Source organism: Meleagris gallopavo, chromosome 21 (genome assembly GCF_905368555.1).
Source record: "Meleagris gallopavo chromosome 21, MGAL_WU_HG_1.1, whole genome shotgun sequence".
Taxonomy (NCBI): Eukaryota; Metazoa; Chordata; class Aves; order Galliformes; family Phasianidae; genus Meleagris; species Meleagris gallopavo.
In genome coordinates this window covers 4,416,050-4,440,436 of record NC_139424.1, presented here as the reverse complement: position 1 = coordinate 4,440,436, position 24,387 = coordinate 4,416,050, and the positions used below count along the sequence as shown (strand labels likewise).

General features: G+C 44.4%; 1 protein-coding gene across 4 annotated transcripts in view; it reads left to right on the top strand.

Annotated features, from left to right (window-relative positions):
* AP2B1 (adaptor related protein complex 2 subunit beta 1) overlaps nt 1-24,387 on the top strand; it is a 64,969-nt gene that overhangs the window by 4,194 nt on the left and 36,388 nt on the right. For all 4 annotated transcript variants that reach the window (XM_010721759.2, XM_010721757.2, XM_031556410.2 and 1 more), the window contains 8 exons: nt 510-615; nt 1,961-2,096; nt 3,844-4,089; nt 14,584-14,774; nt 16,624-16,845; nt 17,563-17,683; nt 19,748-19,843; nt 23,991-24,106. In XM_010721759.2, the coding sequence (XP_010720061.1) occupies nt 510-615; nt 1,961-2,096; nt 3,844-4,089; nt 14,584-14,774; nt 16,624-16,845; nt 17,563-17,683; nt 19,748-19,843; nt 23,991-24,106 (1,234 nt within the window). The remainder of the gene's footprint in view (nt 1-509; nt 616-1,960; nt 2,097-3,843; nt 4,090-14,583; nt 14,775-16,623; nt 16,846-17,562; nt 17,684-19,747; nt 19,844-23,990; nt 24,107-24,387) is intronic.

The following is a 24,387-nucleotide window of genomic DNA, read 5'->3' as shown; positions in this document are numbered from 1 at the left end:
TGTGTCTGGAGGAGGCCTGATAAGCTCCTTCTGTACTTTGCAAACTTGCTTTGCTGTTCCTGTGATCCAGCCTTTCCATGCAGCAATATCTGGAGAAATTCTTATTGTGGAAAAGGCTGTTATGTTGACTGCAGAAGCTGTTGTTGCTTTTGTTAGTGGGAGTCTGGTGTCACCAGACTCTTTTCGTCCTAGTTATATAATGGTTGCCTCTGAGAAACAGGTACTACAGGGATGTGATTTAATGCCCTGGAAGTGGGAGAGCTGCAACATGCAGTGTGATTCTTGTTAACTGCTTTCTGTTAGCAAGGTATAGCCCATATCACTCTGAGTGTTGCAGCTTTGCTGCTTCTTGGACTGTGTTCTCCATAAAATCTGACAGTTTCTATGCGCTCCTGTACTGGTTTTAGAGGAATAACAGGCCAGAAAAATAAAAAGTCACTTTAATGCTGCCTCTAAAGCCAGACCTTTTTCTTCTCCAAGCAGGCTCAATCCTTTCTGTTTTCTTCCAGGAGAGATTTTTGAACTGAAGGCTGAACTCAATAATGAAAAGAAGGAGAAAAGGAAAGAAGCTGTAAAGAAGGTTATTGCAGCCATGACTGTGGGGAAGGATGTCAGGTAAAAGTAAATTTCTGCCACTTACAGCATTTCTGGTTCTGCTGGGCCTCCTTTGGGTGTACTGGGCACACTCCCCTATCATTACTTGTCGTAGCATAAATTTACAACACACTTTAAAATAAGTGTTTTTAAAAGAGGACCCTTGAGATTTCATCATGGTTGCCAAAAGGTGTAGAATCAGAATGTAGAAGCATCATCTAGTCCAAACCCCAGCATGGGCATTTACCATCTGATGTGCTGATTCAGTGCTCCTCTCCCTCTTTGAGACAACCAGAGAGACTTGCTTGATTTGAATGCTTTTTCTGGCTTCCCTTGCTACTGGAATCTGCTGTAAAGTCGCAGTAGTCCTGGATTCATGACAGTAGGCTCTGTTGCCACGGAAATTGAGATAAGGTGGCAAATTTAGAATCATGACTTCATCATAGAATGGAGGAACACATAAACTGTAAGGGAGAAAAAGTAATGTTTTTTTGCCCACAACGCTTGACCTTCAGCTTTAGATCTTTACAGCATACCGGAGCGCTGCGGATGTCCTTGTGTAGTTTTTTATTTTCCTATGCAGGGCTGTTTAGAGATTGATGCTTGATATTTGAGTGACACTCAGCTTATCAGTGTTTAATCATGTAAGGTTTTGCTAGGCTGAAATCTGGCATGTTCTTTGTAAGTGCCCTACACTACCACAACATTTTTATGCATCTGTTTTTGTTGTTGGTTAATTTCCAGGCCTGATATGGTAAAGTTTCTTATTGGTTGAACTCTCCTATTGAAATTCTTGAAAGAAATTGCATGAATTTTTACCTGTTCCAGGTGTGATTAAAGTGTTACAAAACTGATTGCAAACTGATTAGGAAGGTGTATGTATGGACTGCTGGGTCATGGCCTGAGCCACTGATTGAGCACCTGGGGAAAGACCCAGTCAGCTCTGGGAGCTCAGGTGAAGGCAATTGAACTGTGGGACTGGAAGGGGTGGAGCCTGGCTGCACTTCTCTTAGACCTCATTTAAGGGTTGATTGTCACAGGGGAAGGCTCTCTTTCTGGAGATCCCTCCTTGGTGAAGCTTTCCCCTGCTAGAGTCTTTTGATACAGGTGAGCAATTTTCTTCCCTTCCTTTATAGCACCTATCTATTGTGTTGGTCCTTCTGTCATCACACCTTTGTCATAACACCCTTTCCATTGTATTGATGTGTCCAGTTACTACAGAAGGGAAGTGACCTGTCATTAGCCTGCACAGCAATTAGAATTGAACTCCAATTTTCTTGGCTTCTTTGATATTGTCACTATCCTTTTGTGTATGTAGTAATCTCACTGCTTTTTCTCAATTCTTTTTTCACTCTTATCTGTCCAGCTCGCTCTTTCCTGATGTTGTGAACTGTATGCAGACTGACAACCTGGAGTTGAAGAAGCTGGTGTATCTGTACCTGATGAACTACGCCAAAAGTCAGCCAGACATGGCCATTATGGCTGTCAACAGCTTTGTGAAGGTAACTTGCTCCCATGGCTCATCAGAAAATAGCCCAGCAGAGAGACTGTCACCATGCTGTCTTTGTCCATCAGCCTTTCTGAGCTGTTGTTTACCTCTGCTTTTGTACTGGAGTCTCTGGTTTAAAGTTGTGTGTATAGAGGAGCAGGAAATAAGGAGTTGACAGGCTGAGTCCAGCAGATCTGGGTCCTGTTCCTCTCTTGCTGCCTCTACTTACTGCAAAGGAGATGACTTAAGTGTCCTGAAAGTGGTTATGAGAGAGCAAGCTCCAGGAAAAGCTGCTTTTATCATTTTGCTATGCATCGTTACAGGTCACCTTCTGTCACTGGTAACAGAGCGTTTATTTTTCATCTTCCAGCCTTTGCAGTAGCTCTGTCATACATATACCTGGTTCTTTGAATGCCTCAGCAGCGTGCCTTGTGGAAATCTGTTCTCTGGTGAAAATGAGAAACGGTTCAGTGGCAAATAACAGTGTGATTGCAGTGTTGTTTTTAATTCTGTTGTCAAGTTGCCTCTCCTTATCTAGGAAGTGTTATTTCAGTCCCATGTTATGTAAGTTAAAACCTGGCTCTTAGGAAAAGTTTGAGACTCCTCCTAATACACTACAAAATCCCAGAAACCAGGGAATGTGATCATATTGTGAGTTTCTAGTGTGGTGTGTGATGCTGGAAGAGGTGAGAAGAGCAAGGCTGAGAGCAGCTCTGTTCTGCCCAGGATGATGTCCCTATCTCCACGTACAGGCTCTTGGAAAGAATTTTGTTGTCTGTCATCTCTGAAGTGTAATGCAGTTAGAACAGACTAACAAATATAGCCAACATTTCCCAGTGCTTTGCTTTTCCAAGCAGAGAAATGTCTGATGTCCTTTTGGCAAGCTGAGGGACAGCCACTAGTATAGTGAAAAAGTTGGCACTTGTATACCTTACTCAGTGATTCACATGCAGTTCACAGTTCAAAGTGGTGTGAATGCTCTGGTAAGAGATGTCACCTTGAAGTGGATGCGTTCAGGTGTGTTTCAGCTATAGGATGTGAAAACAGTGAGAGATAAGTGTGCATAGTGCTTCTTGTAGATTATTTTGCATCCAACCTGTTATAACCTGAATGCGGAACGGGGTTGCTCAGAGATGTAGATAGAGTGGGGGAGTAGTCGAAGAGTTTAGCTTTAAAACCTACTGAATTTTTAGAATGAATGTGTGGATAAATTATGTGGGTTTGAAGTATAATCATCTCATCAGAAAAACTCCTCTGGTGTCACCTTTGGTTCTTCCTTTACTGTTTGTGTCTAGACCTGTTGGCCTGTGAGAAATAGACCTCAATAACTGTCACAATGTATAACTGTTACTTCTCCCATTATATTCTTTGGTTCCTGTAGACTGGAAACTGTATTTTGTCTGCAAGCAGCCTGTGGCTAGCCTTTGGATGGTGAGAGGTTCCTTTCCAGCATAGCTGTGTTTTGGGTTTGGCTGCCATGGTGAGGGAAGCTTTGTCTGGGGAGAACTAAGGGATGCGGATCACAGTGTTACTGTTTTGGAAACTATCATAGCCTGAAAATGTGATGTGTTGTGTTCTGTGATGGTATGAACATTTCTGCGAATCTGTTCTACCTTTTATCATCAATCTGAATTAATTGCCTTTTTGAACACGTAACCCAAGAGGATGCCTTTTGTTTGAAATAAGAACAGCGTGATTCTGGCTGCGGGGAAGATATGATTATTGCAGAATTGATGACTGTGTGCTCTTTCCCTTTGAAGGACTGTGAAGATCCAAACCCTCTCATCCGTGCTCTGGCCGTCCGTACCATGGGATGCATCAGGGTGGACAAGATCACAGAGTACTTGTGTGAGCCTCTTCGCAAGTGTCTGAAGGATGAAGACCCTTATGTTCGTAAGACTGCAGCTGTCTGCGTGGCCAAGCTGCATGACATCAATGCCCAGATGGTGGAGGACCAGGGATTTCTGGATTCTCTGCGTGACCTGATTGCAGACTCGAATCCCATGGTAATGTATATATCCTGGCGGTGCATTGCCTGAAGTGGAAACAGGCAGGCAATCAGGAATGTGAAGGCTTCTAATTGCATTGATGCATCGTGAGGAATGCATTGATTAGGGAATGCAAATAGGAAATGCCTGTTTGGGCTTTTGCCTTTTTTGTCTATCTTGAGTGCTGCAGCAAAAGTTTAACTTATGGTCTGATGACTCAGAAGAGCAGGGTGAGAAATACTTTTCCTGATGTTCCTACCGTGACTACAGCTCGTAGCCATTGCCTTCTGCAGTGAGGAGGGCAGATGAATTCACTCATTAATGCAGATAAATCTCCCAGCCTGTAACGAGGGAAGGAAATTGATTGTGTTTTTTCATACAGTTAAATGAGTTGTCAGAGCAGAGGTAGAGGTCAAGACCAAGAATTTCACAGGGTAACTTACCCGCTAAATTGTGTTTTCACAGATGCTTGATGTGGAAATGGACCCTTTATCATATTTCACTGTTACTTTCTAATCAAAATATAGTGGGTTTTTTCTTTTTCAGCTCTTACAGAGCACAGATCTGATGGACCTATTCTTAAAGATGTCATGTTATGTGATTATTATGGATATAATAACATATTCTATGGTGCATGAATCCAACCACGTAAAGCGAATTGCTCCCCTGGGGTAACTATCATTGGGCAGCCCTGAATAAGTCAAGGGTGGGTGGTGAAGTTCCGACCCTTTAGCAGGGAGTGAAGGCTGTGAGTACATTTCTTATGGCTTTTTAGTGGTGCTGAAACTGAAAGTACCTGGCTTTTACAGGCATAAATCAGTGAGCAGTGGTGCCAAGATAGAAGCACCTATTGCTGCAGTCTCTTTTCCAAGCTGTTCCCTTTTCTTCTCTCCTTGAATTTATTATGCTAGGCTTCTGTATGCACACTCATGACTACTTGGAGGTGTTCCCTCTGCCTGAGTAATTTTGAGCCACAAGGAGAACACCTGCTTTTTATAAATGGGATGTTGAGAGTGCCTTGCAGCTCCTGAAGGTACTCGGTTGGGCTGCTTTAGTTCCACTTAAATACTGGCCCCTGACCTTCGCTAGTTGGTTGGCATTGATGGAGTGTGCTGTGAGCAGGGATATAACCTACTTCTCTTAGCCTGATTTCCAACTCTCTAATTTTCTTCTGCTGATTCTAGACTTGTGAATGTGAGTTGAGGATCTTAGGCTTGAATAGATGCAGTACTTCAGGAGAAATAAATAAGGTTTGTTTGCCCTTTCTGCGTTTTGATCTCTATAGAGTGATCTGTTTTGGTAAGTAAACCATAGGCTGTTAGGAGAGAACCAGTATCTATTCTAAAAGCATGTTAATACTGACTGAAATGAATGGAGAGAAAGGTAGAGATACCAAACAGTAGTTCATGCTCCATTTGTGAAATAAGCCACCAAAGTAGCACAGGTGCCTAATAAAACATGATTAATTTAAACTTATGAGCTCTGTCTGGGTAACAAAGATGAGCTGGGATGGAAAAACCTTTGCTGAAACCCTACAGGGTCACAGAACCTGCATTGTGTCGCACTTACCTGCTCATCCTGAAGCTGTGTCCACATCAGGAGAATGCAGGGTTGATGGTGATGAAGAAGAGAGGCCTGTGGTGTGTTTTCAGATCTGCAGGCTTCAAGAGGATCGTGTGGCTGGTACTCAGTGTAATGTTTTCCTAGGCAGATAAGGCATTATATTCTTGTTTCTAAGGGTGCATACAGAGATTTTTTGTCAGCTTTTGGACTCCTGTAGATGCTGACTTAATACACCATCTAAGCTGATTGCAGAACCTGAAAGTTCCCATTTAATTTAAAAAAGCAAAAGTGTCAGATATCAAAAAGAAAGATTAGTTAAGAGTGGTATAGATACATCTATCCTTGTGGCACATTCCTCTGCAAATGGTGCATCTCATTCATTGCAGCTTACCTAAACTCATTCATGGCTTTATTAATATAAATGCTTCTCTTCTTTTGATGACTTGTGGAAATAGGCACATTAGGCATTCATTGGAGCAGAATGGGTTTTAGACAGGAAATCCACGCTTGCTCTCTGCTCTGAAAAATGATGATTTTGAGGAGGAGTTGAAAAATCCTCATGTTGAAAAATAGTCTTTGAGAAGGGTTTGGTGTGACTTTGTAATTGGCTGCCTCCAGCACGTGAGGAAGCACTATCTGTTCAAGCTGGGTGCTGTGCTGAATAACAACTCCATCTGTGGCTTGCTTTGTAATTGTGTGGACATCAGGATGCATGCTTCTGTCTCTCACATCACCCTCATTGTAAAGGTGTCCAACGTGAAGCTAGAAGTGACCTTGTCAGAACTGTTTTTCTTTGTGTTTTTAGAACTGATAACTTATTGTCATGATATCATGCCAAAAAGGGGTTGGGGGTTTTCAGGGCGTTGCTGTGGATTCTGTTGAAGTGCTGAGGGTGTGTAGCCAGGGTGCATTTCTCCTTAACTAGGCTTATTGCTGTTGGGATCTGGCCTTTGTTCCTTGAGGAGTTGCAGGACTGCATGCTTTTGGAGGAGCTTTATCTGTGGTTAAAGGACCAGCACCTGAATGCAGTAGTTCTCCAGCTGCTTCTATGGTCTCACTGTGGTACCTTTGCAGTTTTCTCCTGGGTGAATTAATCGAGCTTTCTAATTGCATCTAGATGGCTATGGATTCATATGGCAAGGTACCAGATGGGTTGGTGGCTTACTGTGTTACAGCTGATGTCTTTCTTTCCGTGGGCAGTGGGCCAACAGCACATACAAGGGCATGCTTCAGTTACCAGGTGGTTACATGCAGAAGTTTGGTGGATAGAGCCCTTAATCTCATTTTGCAGGCAGATCTAAATTGCCTTGAGCTGCCTTTTGTTGCTTGGGGTCCTGCTGAAGTTTCCCTCTGTAGAGAAGCCCTCACTTCTTCCCAGATGTGTATCAAGGCAAACACTCTGTCCTCAGTGCTCAGCATTTGCTTGTGAGAAGCTCAGCAGAACCAGGCCTGGATGAATATAAAGCTAGAGGCTGCCTGCAGGAGGTGAGAGATTGGTCTCCTATTTGTCTAATGATGGCTAAAGACACTCTGAAATTGTTCAAGGACCACCATTTTTCCTTTATCCTCCCCCTGTGTTCTGACACTTGTGAATTGCATCTGACTGTTTATGAGAACATTGCACACCCCCAGCCCTGGTGATGGAGAGCAGGGCCACGAGATGGCAGCAGCTCAAAGCAGAACCGAATCTGCTCATGGCTGCACACCTTGTTTTGTAACTAGTTCCCTTCTGGCTTTTATCACTGTGCTTCTTGGTTTTCCTCGGGAATGTAAATATTAGCAGAAAAGCATAAGGGGAAATCCATCATAAGCCTTACTGCTCTTCTAATATTTGAATGGAACAGCCTTTCTCTTTCTGCACACTTCTGATCCTTGACCTTCTAGGATAGCTCATAACCCATGGGATCATTTCCTTGTCAACCTTAGCCACAAGACTCCAGTTTGGTTGGTGTCATCTTCTCTCAGTTCTCTTATAGATGCTATTGGGTTTTTAATTCCTTGTAGCATTTCTTCCTCCTGTTCTGCTTTGTCACTGTGCTGCTCTGGATGACAGCTTCTACAGGTGTGGCTGTTCTGCTCCTGTGTGTTCATGGGCTGTACAGACACACCACCTATGTGCTGTTCAACAGTGTGTCATGTTTTATGCCACCTATACATCCCAGTTTATTGGAAGAAGTGCTGTTGGGAATCAATATGGAGTAAACAGGTGATGTAACGAGGTGATTAGCAAAGACACCAAGTGTATGGAATGGAGTTACTTCTTTGTTGTGCCTTTTTGCATTTGTTTTAGTAACCTGTGCTGAGAAGAGGGTCTCTTGAGCCCAGATAATGAGCAGATGTGAGGTTAATCTTGATTTAGTCAGAATCACCTCTAGCAGTATTGAGTTTCCATAGCTCACAGACTAGACTGAAAGCCCACTGATCTGTATCACAGCGTTTTCTCGTCTCTCCTGCTGTGACTGCAAGCTCCACGGGTTCCTTCTTTGCCAAACAGAACCTGAAGTTTACATTTGGGCTTCCAGTATGGCATTATGGATGAAGAAGGTCCTCACTTTCTCTTTATAGTTGCTGGCAAGCTGTTTGTCTGTCTGAGGCTGTATCCTGGGATATGGGACTATTCAGAAGCAGCTTTACCTCCTGGGCTGCCCTCTGCTGTGTGTTGTACAGGAATATTGTTCCTCCTTGTGTAATAACATCAAGAAACTACTGGTGGTCCTCTAAGTCCCAACAGGACTTTGTGGGTCTGCTCTTGAACAACATCATCTTCATAGGGCTCTTTGTAGGGCACTCCTGCCACTTACCTTTCTATCTATCTGAGAAGCTGAGAACTTTCTTTGCAGAAGGGCTGTGGTTGCAGAGGAGCATGTATAAATAGGGGTATGTTAATGTGTGTGGTGGGATGCTTAGAAGAGGCAACGTGGGAGATGAGCAGGGAGTTCAGAAGCCTGCTTTGCAGCAGTCAGACTGCAAAGACTTAAACTGGGGGGAGAGGGGAGGGCTGCCACCCCGCACTGATGGCAGAGCTTTAGGTTGGGTTTAGGGCTGGGTCAGGCTGACTGAGCAGCCAGTTGTTCTCCAGGTTGTCACCTTGAAGAGATCTGGGGGAACTGTGGGCCTCTAGGCGGGATTTGATTTTTTGGGTAGGCTGAGGGATGCTGATTTGGGGTGGAAGCTGTGTTTTTTCCCTTCCTTCTGAACGCTTTCAGTCTGGCAGAGATGCAGTGCATTCGTACAGTGATGCATGAATTTCCACGACTCCCAGGAGTCTGTCCTTACAAGACCCCTCATTTATAAACCTTAATTGACAAATTCATCCATCGGAGACCTGTTTCCTTCCAATTACTGCTGCCAGTGTGTGTCTAATTTCCCAAGTGTTAGTCTTGCCCAATAGATCATCCCAGGATCTCTAATATCAATTTGAGTGCTGGGGAATTTTGTTGGCACGTGCCTAGATGTTACACTTTCAATCAGAACAGACACTTCTAGCTGCTGACCAGCACTGTTTGTCACAAAACTCTGTGGCTGTGATGCTTTGCTACCCATCAGTCCTCCAACTGTCAGGGCTAAACAAGGTTTTGGCTGGTGGGCTCTCTTTTAAGTAGACTGCTGGGGTGAGAGAGCCCTGTTTGCCACTGGATGGTGCCAGGGAGAACCTCTGCAAGGGAAGTTGCAAAGGGCCTTAAAAAAGAACTGTTCCTGGTATGTGATAGGTGTTTGATCCTTGGGGTTCTTGGGGAAGCATGGTTTCCTGTCTTACAGCTAATGGATCCTGATGCTGCGAGGACCAGAGAGCAGGAGCAGTGTTCAGTCTGCTACAAAGTGCTCTTTTTCTGCAGTGCCTCGTAGGAGCAGTGAAGCTGATTGTGGGGAGCATAACACTTTGCCTTCCCTGCCATTGCCACCCCCAGAAAAATTCATCCCACTTGCAAAAAGCAAGCAGGAGGTCTTTCCCATGCCACCCAGGCAATTTGCAGTTCTCTGGTCAGGAACTGATTACTTATCCAGCAGCGTGGTTTCAGAGCTTCAGGTACTGAAGTACAGCCTTGTAGGATGGAAGCAGTGGAAGATGAATGCCTTACTCAGAGCCCTGTGCAGGTGAGCTGTTATTTTCCTAGACTGTATGTGGACTGAGGATGTGTTAGTCTTCCAGGGTTTTAACGTGAAGCTATACACACATTACATGTGTTAATTATGAGAAATATTAAATAGGCTTTCTGATTTACTTAGGCTATTTTTGATGGTCTTGGACCATTTCTAGGGATGCTAACCTAAAGGGGGCTTGTAGATGGAAAAAAATGTGGTATAAGCAGTGCTGGGGCGTCTAGCTCTTAGAGGAAAGAGCTTGTCTATGTTGGTACCCATTAAGGACCTTTCAGACACACTGCATCACCTGTGCTATGCAGACAGGCAGCCCCATGAAACACACATCCATGCAGATGCCCCCACCACCCTGCTGGAAGGCTGTGCTCAATGGCACGAGCGCACCATGCACGCTCAGTGTACTGCTGGAAAATGTCAGCACCTCTCTGTGTTCTCAAAAACATCACGTGGTGCCTGGCTGTCTTGAGGCTGGGAGCCTCCAGCGAGGTGGGGAAGGCTGCCTTCCCTCTGCATCTTTTTTGAGCCTTTTGTTTTCCTCCTTTTCTTCATTTCTTCCTCGTTTTAATGGGATGGTGCGCCAGAGGTTCCCGTTAAGCAGCAGAATGTTGTATTTCATTAACTACATTACACACTTGGTTTGATTTCCAATTAGCCTGGGATGCCAGCACAATAATCTGATTGCTTTGACTGTTTGGCGTTCTAGATCCGCCTAGCTTCCCTCCTGTTCCCCCACCCCCTGCAAAGCTTTTCCATGTGGGCTGGCAGGCAGACACTCGGGTTTTCACCCACCCCCTTCCCTCCTTGTAGATGTATTTCATACCATTTGCTCCGAGCTAAAGGTTTGAGCTGCCAGAAGGAATAACTGGCAAAGCAGAGCTCTGCAGCTCCCTGCAGGTCGGAGCCAGGCTCTGGGGCTACAGAGGTAGGGGTTGTTTGTAGGTGGGTTTAAAAATGTGGAGTTCTCATTAAATCTGTAGCACAGTTTTAAGTGTAGGGTTTATTTTTTAATAAGAGCCTGTGAGATTTAGTTATCTTGGTACCAGTGACACTTCTCCAAGTCTAAATTTGTCAGGAAATTCCAGCCAGAAAGCAAATTTATTGTCATTCGGCTCAACTGTGCTCTAAAGGGATGTTGCTGTGAATGCATTTGAACAGTGTTGACATGTACCCTGGGTGGATTGATTTTAAATTTGCAAGGCAGGGACCTCAGATGATGATGGTCATTACTGCTTAATCTCCAGTCTGCTCTTCATTTGTACTTTCTGGTTATTTTTTAGGCTGATTTTCATTGGTTGGGATCTGTGAGCTGTGGTTAATTGCACATCATTTTGCCAGGCACATCCTCACATATATGGCCTTATGTAACACACAGTGTATTTGTTCAGGGTTTTTTTTTTTTAACTTTTTGTTATTTTAGAAAACGAGGCTTTACAGTGCTTACACCATTAATCATTGTCTGATTTGTTACGATGCATTTGCATACAAAAATGAAGTTAAATTACAAGTTAAAGCTTTGAAAAGCTATTTGTATTCTTTGGATTCACCTGTCTGTGAGTAGCAAGCTATTCTTACTTCTGAGAACCAAGAGCCCACACTAGCTGTTAGTTTGGCCTTTTAGTTTGCTTTTAGTTGGTGAAATAAGTCCTCCAGCTCTCAGCTGGTTTCTCATTGCTTGGAGCTGGCTATGTGTTTTTAGAAGCAGAGAGCAGCATGGCTTGCTGAAGAAGCCCATGGCTTGCTTCTTCTGCTCAGCTGAGCTGTGACATTTGCTGTGAAACATCTGTTTCTGATCTGATCTTACAGTTCTACGCCACATCTGAAGTTTTACCTTTACTTTCAGTATATTCCCCCAGTACCATCATTACTACTTATGGTGAAAAGAAACTGTTGTGTAATTTGTTTTATCACTTTGTACCTTGCACTTGTTTAACAGACAGACCTCATTATCTCACATTGCTGTGCCAAGGAAGAAGAATCAACCAAGTTGAACACAAGTTCAGCCTTTAAGTTGTGGATTTCCTTTAGCCAAGTGCTGCTGAAGCTGATGGAGATCCATAACTCCCCAGTAATGGCCAGAACCCCACGCTGTGGGCAGCATTTCAGTTTAGGTGTACACGTTGCCTGAGCCATCACTTGGTGAGAGCTGTGGGCAAGATGGGAGCTGTGCACTGGGATGGAACCGTGCAGCTCTGGCTTGCTTTGCTCTGGGTTCTTGTCTCATCATGCATCCAGGGCAGCACCAATGAGGAGAGGTGAGCAGGCGTACTTGAACCAGTGTTTATGTTGGACCCGTTTCTGAAATCTGTTTTCATTTCAACTGTGCTGCGGCTGTGTAAAAAGCCTTGAAGATGCTAATTATTTTTGTTGGCATACTATAACACATCAATATGTTCAGTATGAATCGCCAGCAATTTTTTTTTTTTTTTTTGAATCAGCATTGCTTAAAGTTTATTGAAAATATTCTCCATCCCCTTCCATCTCCTTTTCAGGTTCATTTATCTTTGTGTCACCAAGCTGACAGCAGCGCTGCTCTGCTCAGGTAGAAGGTGAGACCAGCTGTAGTTGCACCCTATGAGACTGTATCCCAGCCAGCCTGGCAGAGCTGAGCTGCTGCCTGTGTTTCACAGCCCCTTCCAGTCCTTTTTGTGATGCAAATCAGAGCATGGGCAGCAGGCTGCTTGGGCATCATACCATCTCATGCTTACACGTATGGGTGCTTCTAATGAAAACCTGACATGCACCATCTGGTGGATTGCCATTTAGTGTCCCATTCTCAGCCTTCTGTGGATTCCAGCATTTATGCTTCCATGCTAGTTGCTCAAAAAAGACCCAAAATCACAGAATGGCCAGGGTTGTAAGAGACCTCAAGGATCACGAATCTCCAACCCCCTGCCACATGCAGGGCCACCAACCTCCCCATTTAATACCAGACCAGGCTGCCCAGGGCCCCATCCAACCTGGCCTTGAACACCTCCAGGGATGGGGCATCCACAGCCTCTCTGGGCAGCTGTTCCAGCACCTCACCGCTCTTATAGTAAAGAACTTCCCCCTGACATCCAACCTAAGTCCTTCTTCCCTCAACTAAAACCATTTCCCAAAAGATCCTAAAAGCAAGCAAGCCCTCGCTCACAGCACTCTGAGTTGGAGTCACTGCTTTTCTGGGTATCCTCTGCCTGTGGCAAACGCAGGGTGAGAGACATGGCTTCCTCTGTAAGGGAGGAAGCTTCAGCACAGCTGCTTTCACTTGTTCTTGCCCCAGGGCTGAGGATATCCACATGGACTAATTACTGCAAGAAGTCAATGCCTGGCAGCTTGAGTTCATTTGCCAAAGCACAGCCCTCTTCCATAGCACAGCTGACAGGTACCTTTCTGCAATGCTTTGGTTCTGTCACTTCCTTTTTATTTTTTTTCCTCCATTTCATTTTATGTGTTTTCTTGTAATGGTTTTGAACTTTTAAGTTGCTTTTATGATTCATCTTCACTTGAAAATTTCCAAACTATAATGAAATTAAAATGGTCTTCTGCTTCGGTTTTATGCTGTGTCACATTAACCATTCAGGAATTAGGCAAATTAAATAATGTGACAAATAAGCAGCACATCTTAATAAGTAGTTCATTAAAACAGTATAGGAAGACAGCAGTTCTGATTGCTAATGGTTTTGGTGATGGAAGGCTCGCTCAGCTAATGAAATTCATCAAACCTTGGATCGGAATCTCTGACCTCTAGGTGTGAAATGCAAAGCAATCAGCATTGCTGTGCTTCTGCAATGACTTTGCTTTAATGACAAGCAGTGATGGGAGCAATGCACAGAATTTCGTGGTTGCGCTGTTCTTGTTTTTGTTGTACTGCATCAAAACCCTTTTTAATCATCTAAAGAAATGCAAGGGTTTTAATAAGATGTTTCTTTGACTTTAATCCCACAGAAAGTAATGTTATAAGGCCCTGTTTGAGCAGATTTGCTCAATTGATTTGGGGTGACATTGTATATGTTGTAGTATGTCCTCAAAGCACCTCTTCGTAGGGCATTCTGATTTTGTGTCAAACTTGGGCTTACATCTCTTCTGGTTCACGTTAGATTTTGAAGGAAATAGAAAAATCTTCCCATCTCTTGGATTGGGCTAAGCCATATGTCACAGGGCTGCCAAGGGGGTACTAGACAAGAGACATCCATTCCTGAATGAGTACAGTAATTAGAGGCTTTGAGACCCTGACTGTGTCATATAAAGAGAATGTCCTTAGTGGAAAGGGACCCACTGGGATCATTGAATCCAACTCCAGCTGAGCACCTGATGGGAACAAGGGGAGAGAGATGATGGTTATGGGGGCTTGCTGCAGGGAAGCCTGGAGCCTGTAGGTGAGATGCTCTCGTTGATCCATGTGGGCACTCTCTGGTGCCATTGTTGGCTCCCTCTAGAATAATGTCTCTGGCGAAGTCCTGGTCCCAGGTCCTCATTTTATCTAGAGACAACTTTAATTTCTGCCTATTGTAGACAAAAACACTTTCAGGTTGTAATTTCTGTAGCAAAATGCTCTTTACGCTTGTGTTGACTTCTCATATATCCTGTATTTGTCAGTAGCCCTCTCCAGCTGTGCTGCTGTTTTTTCACTTCTTCCCCAAGAGACTCAAAATTTCAGCATAGGGTAAGGTTAAAGTCGGGCTTTGGGTTCTCAGAATTGTTTGTAAGGTTGGACTGGGTCCCTGAAGGCTGTGATGGCTGCAGCTGCTAACACATGCCAGGATCTCCAAGTTTCCCACGTGTAACCCGTGCTAAACCCAAATTAATCCCCGTCAAGCCACTGAAGACACGGTAGCAAAGAATGCATCTCCTTGTCTCCTCTTCTCCCAGGTGGTAGCAAATGCTGTTGCTGCTTTGTCAGAAATCAGCGAGTCTCATCCCAACAGCAACCTGCTGGACCTGAACCCTCAGAACATCAACAAGCTGCTGACAGCTTTAAATGAATGCACAGAATGGGGGCAGATCTTCATTCTGGACTGCCTGTCCAACTACAACCCCAAGGATGATCGTGAAGCTCAAAGGTACGTTTGATCCTGCTCTCACATGGCCCGCTTGCGTGATTTGTAGCAGAGCACTTGCAGACTTCTGGCATTGTCACCTCTGTGAGAAAGGCTTGTGGATAACAGGACTGCGTGTTCTAGATCTCAAACAGTACAAACAAGTCTTGATGTGGAAGTTTAAAAGGGAGGTGAACTTGGGGGATTTGGGCTATTGCTGGTGTCCTGCCACTTCCCATTGCAGAACCAATTTCTGTTTCTTGCTGCTCTTTTGTGTTTTCCACGTAGTTTTGAGGGCTTCGTAGTATTTTTTTCCAACCAAAAGTTAGTCTGTGGTAGAACTAAAACAAAGTTAAGAAATAACTTCAAATTCTCCTTTTTACTTCTACTTTTAACTCTAATAACTAAGCTAAATGGAGAGACCTTAGGCCTATGTAGTGTGCTTCAAGCCTCTTCCTGGTCTATGTCTGAAATCACAAAGTCAGATTTCATGCCCGAGACAATAAGGAACCAGCAAGGACAATTAGTTGGCGTAGGGGAATTCTGAGACTTGATGTATTCCATGTTAAAAGTTGGGTGGAGGGGAAGGAAGGGGCACAAGCCCATAAACAAAATTTAGTCAGACCTGCTCTGATTTGCTGTATTTCTTTGACTCTTCTTTTTGAAGCACAAGAGATAATCCAATAAAAAAATTCTGCCAGTAGTCTTGCTGCTTTTTTTCCACCTCCCTCCTCCTTGTGCTCTAACATTTTGTGCCAGAAAGCAGATATTAATGAGTGCTAGCAACCTGCAGAGATCTCCAGAGTGTCAGGCCAGCATTATCCTGGCTTTGTCAGAGAGGCACCACTAGTTTGAGCAGCTGTGAACATGCCTGAGATCCTTATCCGTAGTTCTGCTGGAGCACTGTACAAAACTGGATGGGCAGTAATGACTCTTTTCTGTGGAGCTTGACTCTTAGGGTCTGTCTTATTTCAGATTGAAGAATAGCAGCACCTGCCTTTATAGTGTTCTTTACAGCAAGGCTGCTGCCACTCCCCCTGCACACGGGGAAGCTGAGGCACAGCAAGCTGAAGAGGCTTTGGCTTTACAGGCGATCTTGGGCAGTGGCATCTAAGATCTGCTCTCGTCTTCTTTCAGCCTCCTGTGCTCTTCCCTTAGCTTTACTGCCTCCTTTCCAGGGTGGCTGTAAGCAAATCTTGCAGAGAGAGAAACTTTAGGGAGGCACAGATGGGAATAAGATTGTTCTGGGTTAGCAGTGTGCAGCAGGGGGTGGGAAGAAACTTAACAGATGCTGTCAGAAAGACCATATGAACCCAAACTTCTTTTCTGCTTGGGATGGGTTGTTTAGGATGCTGTTGAATATAGGATCCACCGAGGCAAGTGATGAAGCTGAGACTTGGGAGGATATTTAGGTTGCTTTTTTCCTGTTTCTTCAGAGTAACAGAAACTAGTTTTTTAGAACCAAATTGTTGTAATGGTAGAAACCTCCCCTAAAGCAAGCCTGAAGCATGTATCACCTCTGAATGATTATATGGGGGCTAAGGTGTTTTGTAAGTGACAGATGAGATTACAGAATTTGGAGAGAATACCACGAGGCCCAGGCAGAAAAAGCCAATAACCAAACATCCATTGCTGAGGGTTGGAAGAATTTGAGTGAAGTGTAGCAGGAGAGAAACTTGAAGCTGTGAAAAGTCATTCTTTGCTTCCTGCTGTGTTCAGGAAAGCAAGGCTGTCTGCCTGTTCTTTGTAAATAAAACCAAGTAGAAGTGTTTGAGGAAGGTGTCTTTAGCTGTGTGCATCCTCCAAAATTCAGGTAAGATCTGAAATATTTTGAGATTTCTGAATGAAATACGAACCCCTCTTCTGTCCCCAGTATTTGTGAGCGAGTGACTCCTCGGCTGTCCCATGCCAACTCAGCAGTGGTGCTGTCAGCAGTGAAAGTTCTGATGAAGTTCCTGGAGCTTCTCCCCAAGGACTCAGATTATTACAACATGCTGCTGAAGAAGCTTGCCCCTCCACTGGTTACCTTGCTGTCTGGAGAGCCTGAAGTCCAGTATGTTGCCCTGAGGAACATCAACTTGATTGTGCAGAAAAGGTAAAATCTTAGTTCCTGGATGTGGGAGGACATCTGCTTACCTTCTGCTATTTCCATACATGCTGAACTGCCTTTAATTCAGGTTCAGCCCCCTCAAGGGATGGATTAAACAGTCTTGTGACTCTGGTAGCTTACATAAGTTGTGTCGTTGCAGAGCACTCGTGATACCAGTGTCACACAGTACTTTGTTACCTGTCTTTTCACTACATTTTAAGTAACCAAGAAGTCGCCTTCCACCAGACTGTAAATCAGATTGCATGCAGGGAGGAGAGTGTAACTGCACGGGTCATAGTGACCTGTAGAAACTCAGTGTGTTTTATCCTATTCCTCCTTCAGTGTGGAAGAACCGAGCTGGTAACATACTGATGTACAATGTTGTTTTTTCCACCAATTTACTCTCACTTGCTTGAATACTGCCTATCCTTACTGGAAAGGTGGGACAGCACTTTGTGACTGTGTGTGCATGGCAGAGTTACTGTGCAGTGGCGGAGGTATTTGCAAGTGAAAGCAGGAAATGAATTTGTCAGTGAGATCTCCATAAAGATCTTTCACTGATGACACTGATATGCACATCAGTGCATAATAGCACTGTGCACAGTGCTTGGCTCAGCAGCTCAAATGGAGGAGGTGAGATGTAGATGTGATTAGATAGACCAGTTAGAATGGAGCCTGTTGTTTTGACCAGTCTTGGGTGAAACAATGTTATGTTCCCTTCAGGCCTGAAATCCTGAAGCAGGAAATCAAGGTGTTCTTTGTGAAGTACAACGATCCTATCTATGTCAAGCTGGAGAAACTGGACATCATGATTCGCCTGGCTTCTCAAGCAAACATTGCCCAGGTCAGCTCAGCAAGTTCTAACAGACCCTGCATGTGTTCTGGGCATGGAAGAAACCCTCTGGTCCCTGAGAGAGAATGTGCAGCTGTCGCTCGTGTTGTCCTGCTGCTAGGCATCACTTTCCCTGTGCTCTTTGCAGGGAAGAATTGGAGTTTTCCCCATAATTTCAGTGGAGGTACCAAGCACTGTGACAGTTGGGTAGATCATTTTACAGATTATGATTCGGGTGAAAAGCTCCTGTCAGTGAGTCACTGTTAGAGCTGAGGTTAGAATGAGAGGCTTGTTTCCAGTGAGAGAAGTGTGCCTTTAATGGAGGCATTCAGAAAGGTCAAACATTACTGAAGTGTGAATTTCAGGTGTATTAGTTAAATAGTTACACCCTTGCATAGCCACTCTTCAGAGCTAAAATAACCTTCATCTTGCTTAACTTGCTTGCAGAATGGGAACTTCACAAAGCTAAAGCTAAGCTGAATTGAAACTGCTTTCTAGTTTAGATTCTCTTTGAATTTAATGTAGTTTAATCCAAAGCCCTTAAAAAAGTAAGTGTTCTTGAGTGCCACTCTGGTCACAAGGCCTAATGCTAATGCAGAATGATTAATGCCTCTGGTTAATGCTATTATTGTCCTATCCTAATTATCAAAGAGCAGCTTCACTTAATGTGACATTTTTAAGCAGCTGCCTCCACTGTGTGTTCTCCTTGTCTGTTTGGCTGGTGTTTGTTTGTTTGGAACAGAGCAAGGTAATTCCATGCCCCTCTTGTGCTGGCTATGTGGAAAACATTTTAAAAAGCAGTTTCCAGGAGTATGTAGGCTCCACACAGATTTAATGCCTAGTGTTTAGATAATGCTGGCTGTCTGGATGAAAGGCAGTGGTGTCTGGAGGACAGTGTCTCAATCTGGGATCTGCAGAGAAGTAAATAAATCCCTTCCTGGTTCTGAAGAGGCATTCCTAAAAACAGCTCAAGCTTTGTCAGAAATGCACGCTGAAATGTGACCCACTGAGAGCAACCTTCTGCTCCCTTCTTCCCCGTGCAGCTTGTTGAGACGCCCAGTCTCCATGCCTGCTGTATCAGGCAACAGATTGCTTGTATCTGAGGTTCTCAGATTCAGGCAATATTTGGAAAGCACAGACTACAAAACCTGAGTGCTAAGTGCTGCGCAACGTAGATCATCCAAGGAAATAATAGGACTTCAAAACACAGATGTCCTGTCTTCTTCTTGTAGATTTATTTGTCTGCAGTCTGGCCCTTCAAGGCTTCTTTATCTTGTCACTGTTCTGAGCAGTTGGCATTGACTACAGATTTTTCAAACAACCATCTCGCTTTGTGCTGCCTCACTTCTCCTTTGTCATCTCTTTTTGACATCACCATGATGTCACGTGTGACATGAGAAGCTGAAGCGTGAGATTTTGAGAGCAGATAGGTTGCATGGGGTATTTTTGTTAATGATTTCTTGTTTTAAGGTAAAGTAGCTTTTTGCTGTAAGATCCAAGTGGGTCTTGGTGTAAGCCCTTGTTCAGTTTCCATTAGCAAAATAACTGAAATAGAGGAGATGAATCTTTATATTGTTACTGGTCCTTGTATGAGTCTGTTCCATGATGTCTTTGAATCCCTTCCTCTTCTTTGACCCAGTAGGGATGCATGGGTTCATCTCCATGCAGAAAAGGAGAGAGAAAAAATAAGAGCTTTGCATGCAGTGAATGTAGCACAATAAACTACATAAAATTGGTGTGTGTGGTGTGTCAACCCCGTGTCACTGTATCTTTAGTGTAAGGGGATTGCAATGGTTAAGTTTAGCAGGGCTGATTTTGCCCCCAGCTGTTTGTCAGAGGGAACTTGGAGCCATCTTTTGGCTTCAGCCAACCTTGAATCAAGTCTGCCTGCCTAATCCAAGCCGTATTTCCTCCCGACAGCATTGGTTTCAGAGGTAGAGATTGATATCAGGGTTTGACAGTGTTAGCTTTGGATGTGCGTGCTTGGCTGTGGAAGAATACGTCCTGCTTGTGTTCTGGTGTTTGGGTGGCATCCCTTGTCAGACAGGTGTTCACTTTGGTGTGCTTTCTTTGCAGGTCCTTGCAGAGCTGAAGGAATATGCTACTGAGGTGGATGTTGACTTTGTTCGCAAGGCTGTTCGAGCTATCGGACGCTGTGCCATCAAGGTTGAGGCAAGTACTTGAGGCTTCAGGTTTTCCATGCTTCTCTGACTCCAGAACCAATATCAGGCTTCTTTGCCTCATTCTCACATTACATGAGGCTTCTTTGCTCCTATGTTTGTGATTGAGTGATGTGGATCCACCATACCTGTGGGCATGGCCCCAGCACAGCAGCAGGGTTATGAGCTCTGGGTGACTGTATCACAAGAGGGGGTCTGCTTCTCTCAGTCCTCAGCCTGCAAGCAGAGCAAGGCAGCAAAATTGTCACAGATGAAGTATGTTACTGTGCTGGCTTCAGTAAACAATGACTGCTTATTCGCAAAGTCCTCCTTTAATTGCTATGACCTGACCTTTCAAAAGGGGTGGGAAAAGAGATTGAATACAGAAGAACTCAGTATTAAATGTTTTATGTTCAGCCCCCATTTCAGCTGAATAGAACACAGAGTAACAGAGTCTTGTTATGGAGTCAGCACTGAAGAACAGCTTGCACAAACATGGAGTCACTCCATCTAGTTCTGAAGGTCTCTGTAGTTGCTAGCTTCATCTGGAGTGTGCTCTCTAACCTAGCTGCTTATACAAATACTTCCCAAGAGTCTTTGCAGTTATCCACAACAACAGTTTGAAACATCCTCTGCCAGCTCAGCATTCACCAAAATGCTCATAATAGATTTTTTACTGATGCTGTTCCTGCTAATTTGCCTGTAAATAAATCTAGTGTGCCTGACAGGAGCTCAGAACGGCTGCGGAGAGAGAGATGTCTTATGCTGTGGTGTTGATACTTTCCACTAAACTGATAAACGAGTGCCAAATGTCACATAAGTGGTCTAATTTCAGCTGAGCTCATTTAGCTCTTGCTAAAGCATGTTCCCATGAGCACTGAGCAGCAGCAGGTTTAAATAAAAACCTCATCCTGCCTGGCTGAGTGCAGTGTCAGAGCACAGGTGCCCCTCATTTCAGTTAAACCACTTCTAGCCTGCATAAAGAGGACACTGACTTCATCCCTTTGAGAGATCTACTGCCTCTTCCCACTCAGCTTTCTCTTCTCCCCTTCAGCTCCTAGGGGTTTATCACTGCAGTGGGCGTTCTTTTAAGTGGGACCAACTGAGCAGGTGATCACAGGTTCAATTCTGCAGCTCAGAACACTGAGTGCTCCCTCCGTGTTGCCTGCAGGCAGGAAGCTGTCTGGAAGAAGCCGCAGTAGTGACAGTAGGAAATGCTACTGAGAAGTTAAAAGGAGCTGGTGGCAGCCTTCCTGTTGGGGTGCTTGTGCTGGGCAGGGCAAGCTCACCTTACTTCTCAGCAGGGACTTTCTCACTGGGACTAGGCCCTGTGTCTGTCCTGGTTTCAGATGGAAGGTGATGTATTCTGATAACATTGTGATGCTCTTAGAAGTTTTTACCCTTTCTCACTCTTGTCCTTGATGCTTTTTGTTTCCATCCTTGATGCCATGCATTCAATTTGCAAAGGGCCAATAATAACAGTAATATTCCACGGATCAACAAATTTGCAGTGACCCTCCAACTATGTAATTGTGAAGCTCTCAGCAAGTAATGTTAACCGTGTTGTTTTTGTAGCAGTACTCCTTTGAAGTCACTAGTGCTAAAGATGAAGTCTATTTATTCCTCTAACAAGAGCCAGACTTGAGAGGGCAAACACAGAGCAACTCATTGCATGTCCTCATCTCTAGCTTAATCTCTGTCCTCAGTGCATCTGTGTTTGCTAGAGGCTGTTTGTTCTGTGAGTTATGACTAATGGAGGAGCGTTCTCTCAGCCATCAGTGTCCAAGCTCCCAAGGCTTAGAAGTCTGCTTTTTGACATAGGGCACAGGCAGCAGGAGCTGTTGATGAATGAGTATTCGCAGGGAACCTCAGCTCTGCCTTCAAGGATCCTACCTTTTGCCCAATTATCTCTCCTAGAAAATAAGACAGTAAAATAAACTTGTCTGCTGAGCCGTTGAGCAAGTGTGGCAATACCTTTGTTGTGTAGCAGTGCATAGGGCTGAGAGCAGAAGTAGTGTTGATTTTGGAAGTGTAAGCAATACACATCCTGTACAGCAAGGTTAAGGGATCTTGTCCTTAAGTCATCGTGTTGGTTTGGGGGATGTCAGAACAAACATGTTTTGTGTGGATAGACCAGTTAGGGTCAGAGTTAGCTTTGGGTGTACCTACAACGTACTGTTGGTCTTAATAGCATGAGTTGAAGGTATCTGTGGTGTGCTTTGCTGTTGCCACTGGATGAAGAAGCTGTTGGATTTTAGCTGGCTTGGAAATGCAGCACTGCTCCTCTTCTTCTCAGACCTCCGAAGAAAAGGAACTGTTGTAGATGTCGTGCAAAGGGTGAGCCCTCTGGAGCAAAAGAGAAGCAGCAGTAGCTGTGTTAGAGGGGAATTTGTCTTGGTTCCAGGTGATTTTGCCAGCAGATGAGCTCTTGGTAATCTTTGAGATTTATGACTGTAATCTGGTGGGCTTTTGGTTACCACAGCAAACTGGGTACTAGTTGGTTGTCCTTCCCTGTGCCAACTTGAGAACTGTTCTTTTCAGAGCACTCTTTCATCAGTTTGCAGAGCACTGCAGTCCCTGGGAACATCCACCTTCAGGCAGCAGTGTGTTTACAAAGGATGGGGTGAGCAGGGTGTGTTTTGTTATGGGGACTTGAGAGCTGCTCTGTGCATATGCCCACATGACGACTTGCTTTCCAAGGGACTCTTGGGCTAAAAATCAATAGTGTGTATTTCAAAGTGAATGTTATGCTCTTCCTAGAAAAATTTCATGCTTCGAAGCATCTAAAGAAGAGAAAAACAAGCTATGATTTGCTTTTCCTTGAAATCTTTGACTCATGGAACTGTGCTAGGTGTAGAACCAGACAGGGCTGCGCTGCTGAAGTTGCAATAGGTATTGGAGAGGGGAGTTGGGTAAGGACAGATTTACCCCAAGTGCCCTTAAGGTCAGCTGTTACAATGGCTAGTGATAGTTTTGGGGAAACTGGTAAGAGGTGAAATTGCAAGGTCTGTGGCATCCAGCTTGTAAAGAGTGGGGTTCCCATGAAGGCAGAGCAAATGCTGTTTTATAAGGTGTCTCCTTGTCTGATCCCCATGCTGACATTGTCACTGTTTGCTCATGTTCACTGTATTTGTAAGATAGCACTGCTTTAGTCACAGGGCAAAAGATCACAATGAGGTTTTGGTCTTTGCTTGTCCTGAATTTAGCTGTGCATGTTGTCAGGATTGTCCTTGATTGCCCATTTTCAAAAGCAACTTACTTAAATGTCATTTTGCTTCTCCTTCTCTTGCCCAGCCTGCAAGTGCTGGAAAAGCAGAGGGGGCAATTAGATCACTTGAACTGAAAAATCCACCTACGGTGCTATTGTTTGTGCCCTATGATATTTGTTTCCATCCTGAATGCTTTATGAATGTCCTGATGGCAACTGCCTAGGCAGTGTCATGAGCAGTCTGCTTCTCACATTAATCACCAGCTGTGTAATGAGGCTTCTGCTAATAGCCAAATCATTGTCCCTGTTTCAGACTCTCTGGTGCTGGAGTTTGTTGCTCCTGCCTGCTTGTGCTACTTGGGAGCAGACCTCCCTGAACTGATTGCCTCTAATTCCAATTCTGATTCCTGGAGCGTGCCACTGACCAGTCCTTATTATCCCACGGGGTCTGTGGCTGGGAGTTAAGAACTGCTCAATGTGAAGTCTGCTTTGGCAACAGCTGTATTTCTGTTTACAGCTGTCTCTTCACAAAGTGCTAGTGACTTCACCCCCAGAGCACAGCACCTGATGCTGATCTGAGCTGCTTTTTGCTGTTGATCTCACAGTGTATTTGGTGCATTTGGGTTTTATCTGCCACCCTCTAGCTTCCCCAGACATCTTCCAGCAGTTCCTGTCAGAAGTCCTCCAGCCCTGATTGCTATCTTAGCAAATCCCAGAGAGCTCAGGAGTTTGAGTTGGTTGGTATCTCCACTGTTTAGCAACCTGAATTCCCTGGTTAATAGACTGCTGTCACCTCGCAGGTTTTTTTGGACACACATACTAAGTTGGTAGCTATACTACTTTTACTTTTCCCCATTGGCCTTTTTTCCACATGCATTCCAGGTTTCTCAGCATGTGCTGTGAGAGAAATATTTCTTCATCTTGTTTTAATTGTCTTGTTCTGTTCATCCAGCAATCTGCAGAGCGCTGTGTGAGCACACTGCTAGACCTCATTCAGACCAAGGTCAACTACGTCGTCCAGGAGGCCATTGTGGTCATCAGGGACATCTTCCGCAAGTACCCCAACAAGTATGGAAGTATTGCAGGGCTTTTGGAAACCTTTGTCTGCTAGCACCACAGTACAGCAAGGCAAAACCCACTCAGCAGAGCTTAGCAGAGCACTAAGCCCAGGTGGCTGTCTTTCTGAAAAGCAGTGTCTGTTCTAGTCCTAGCTGCTGATGTGATGCAGATGTCAGCTGTAGACAAGACACCAGCCTGACGGGTTGAAATTGAACTAGCTTTCTCCATCAGGTGTTCTCTCTGGCTTGGGTAGTGCCCAGCTTATTTTATGCCTTCGTGCAATAAGGTTT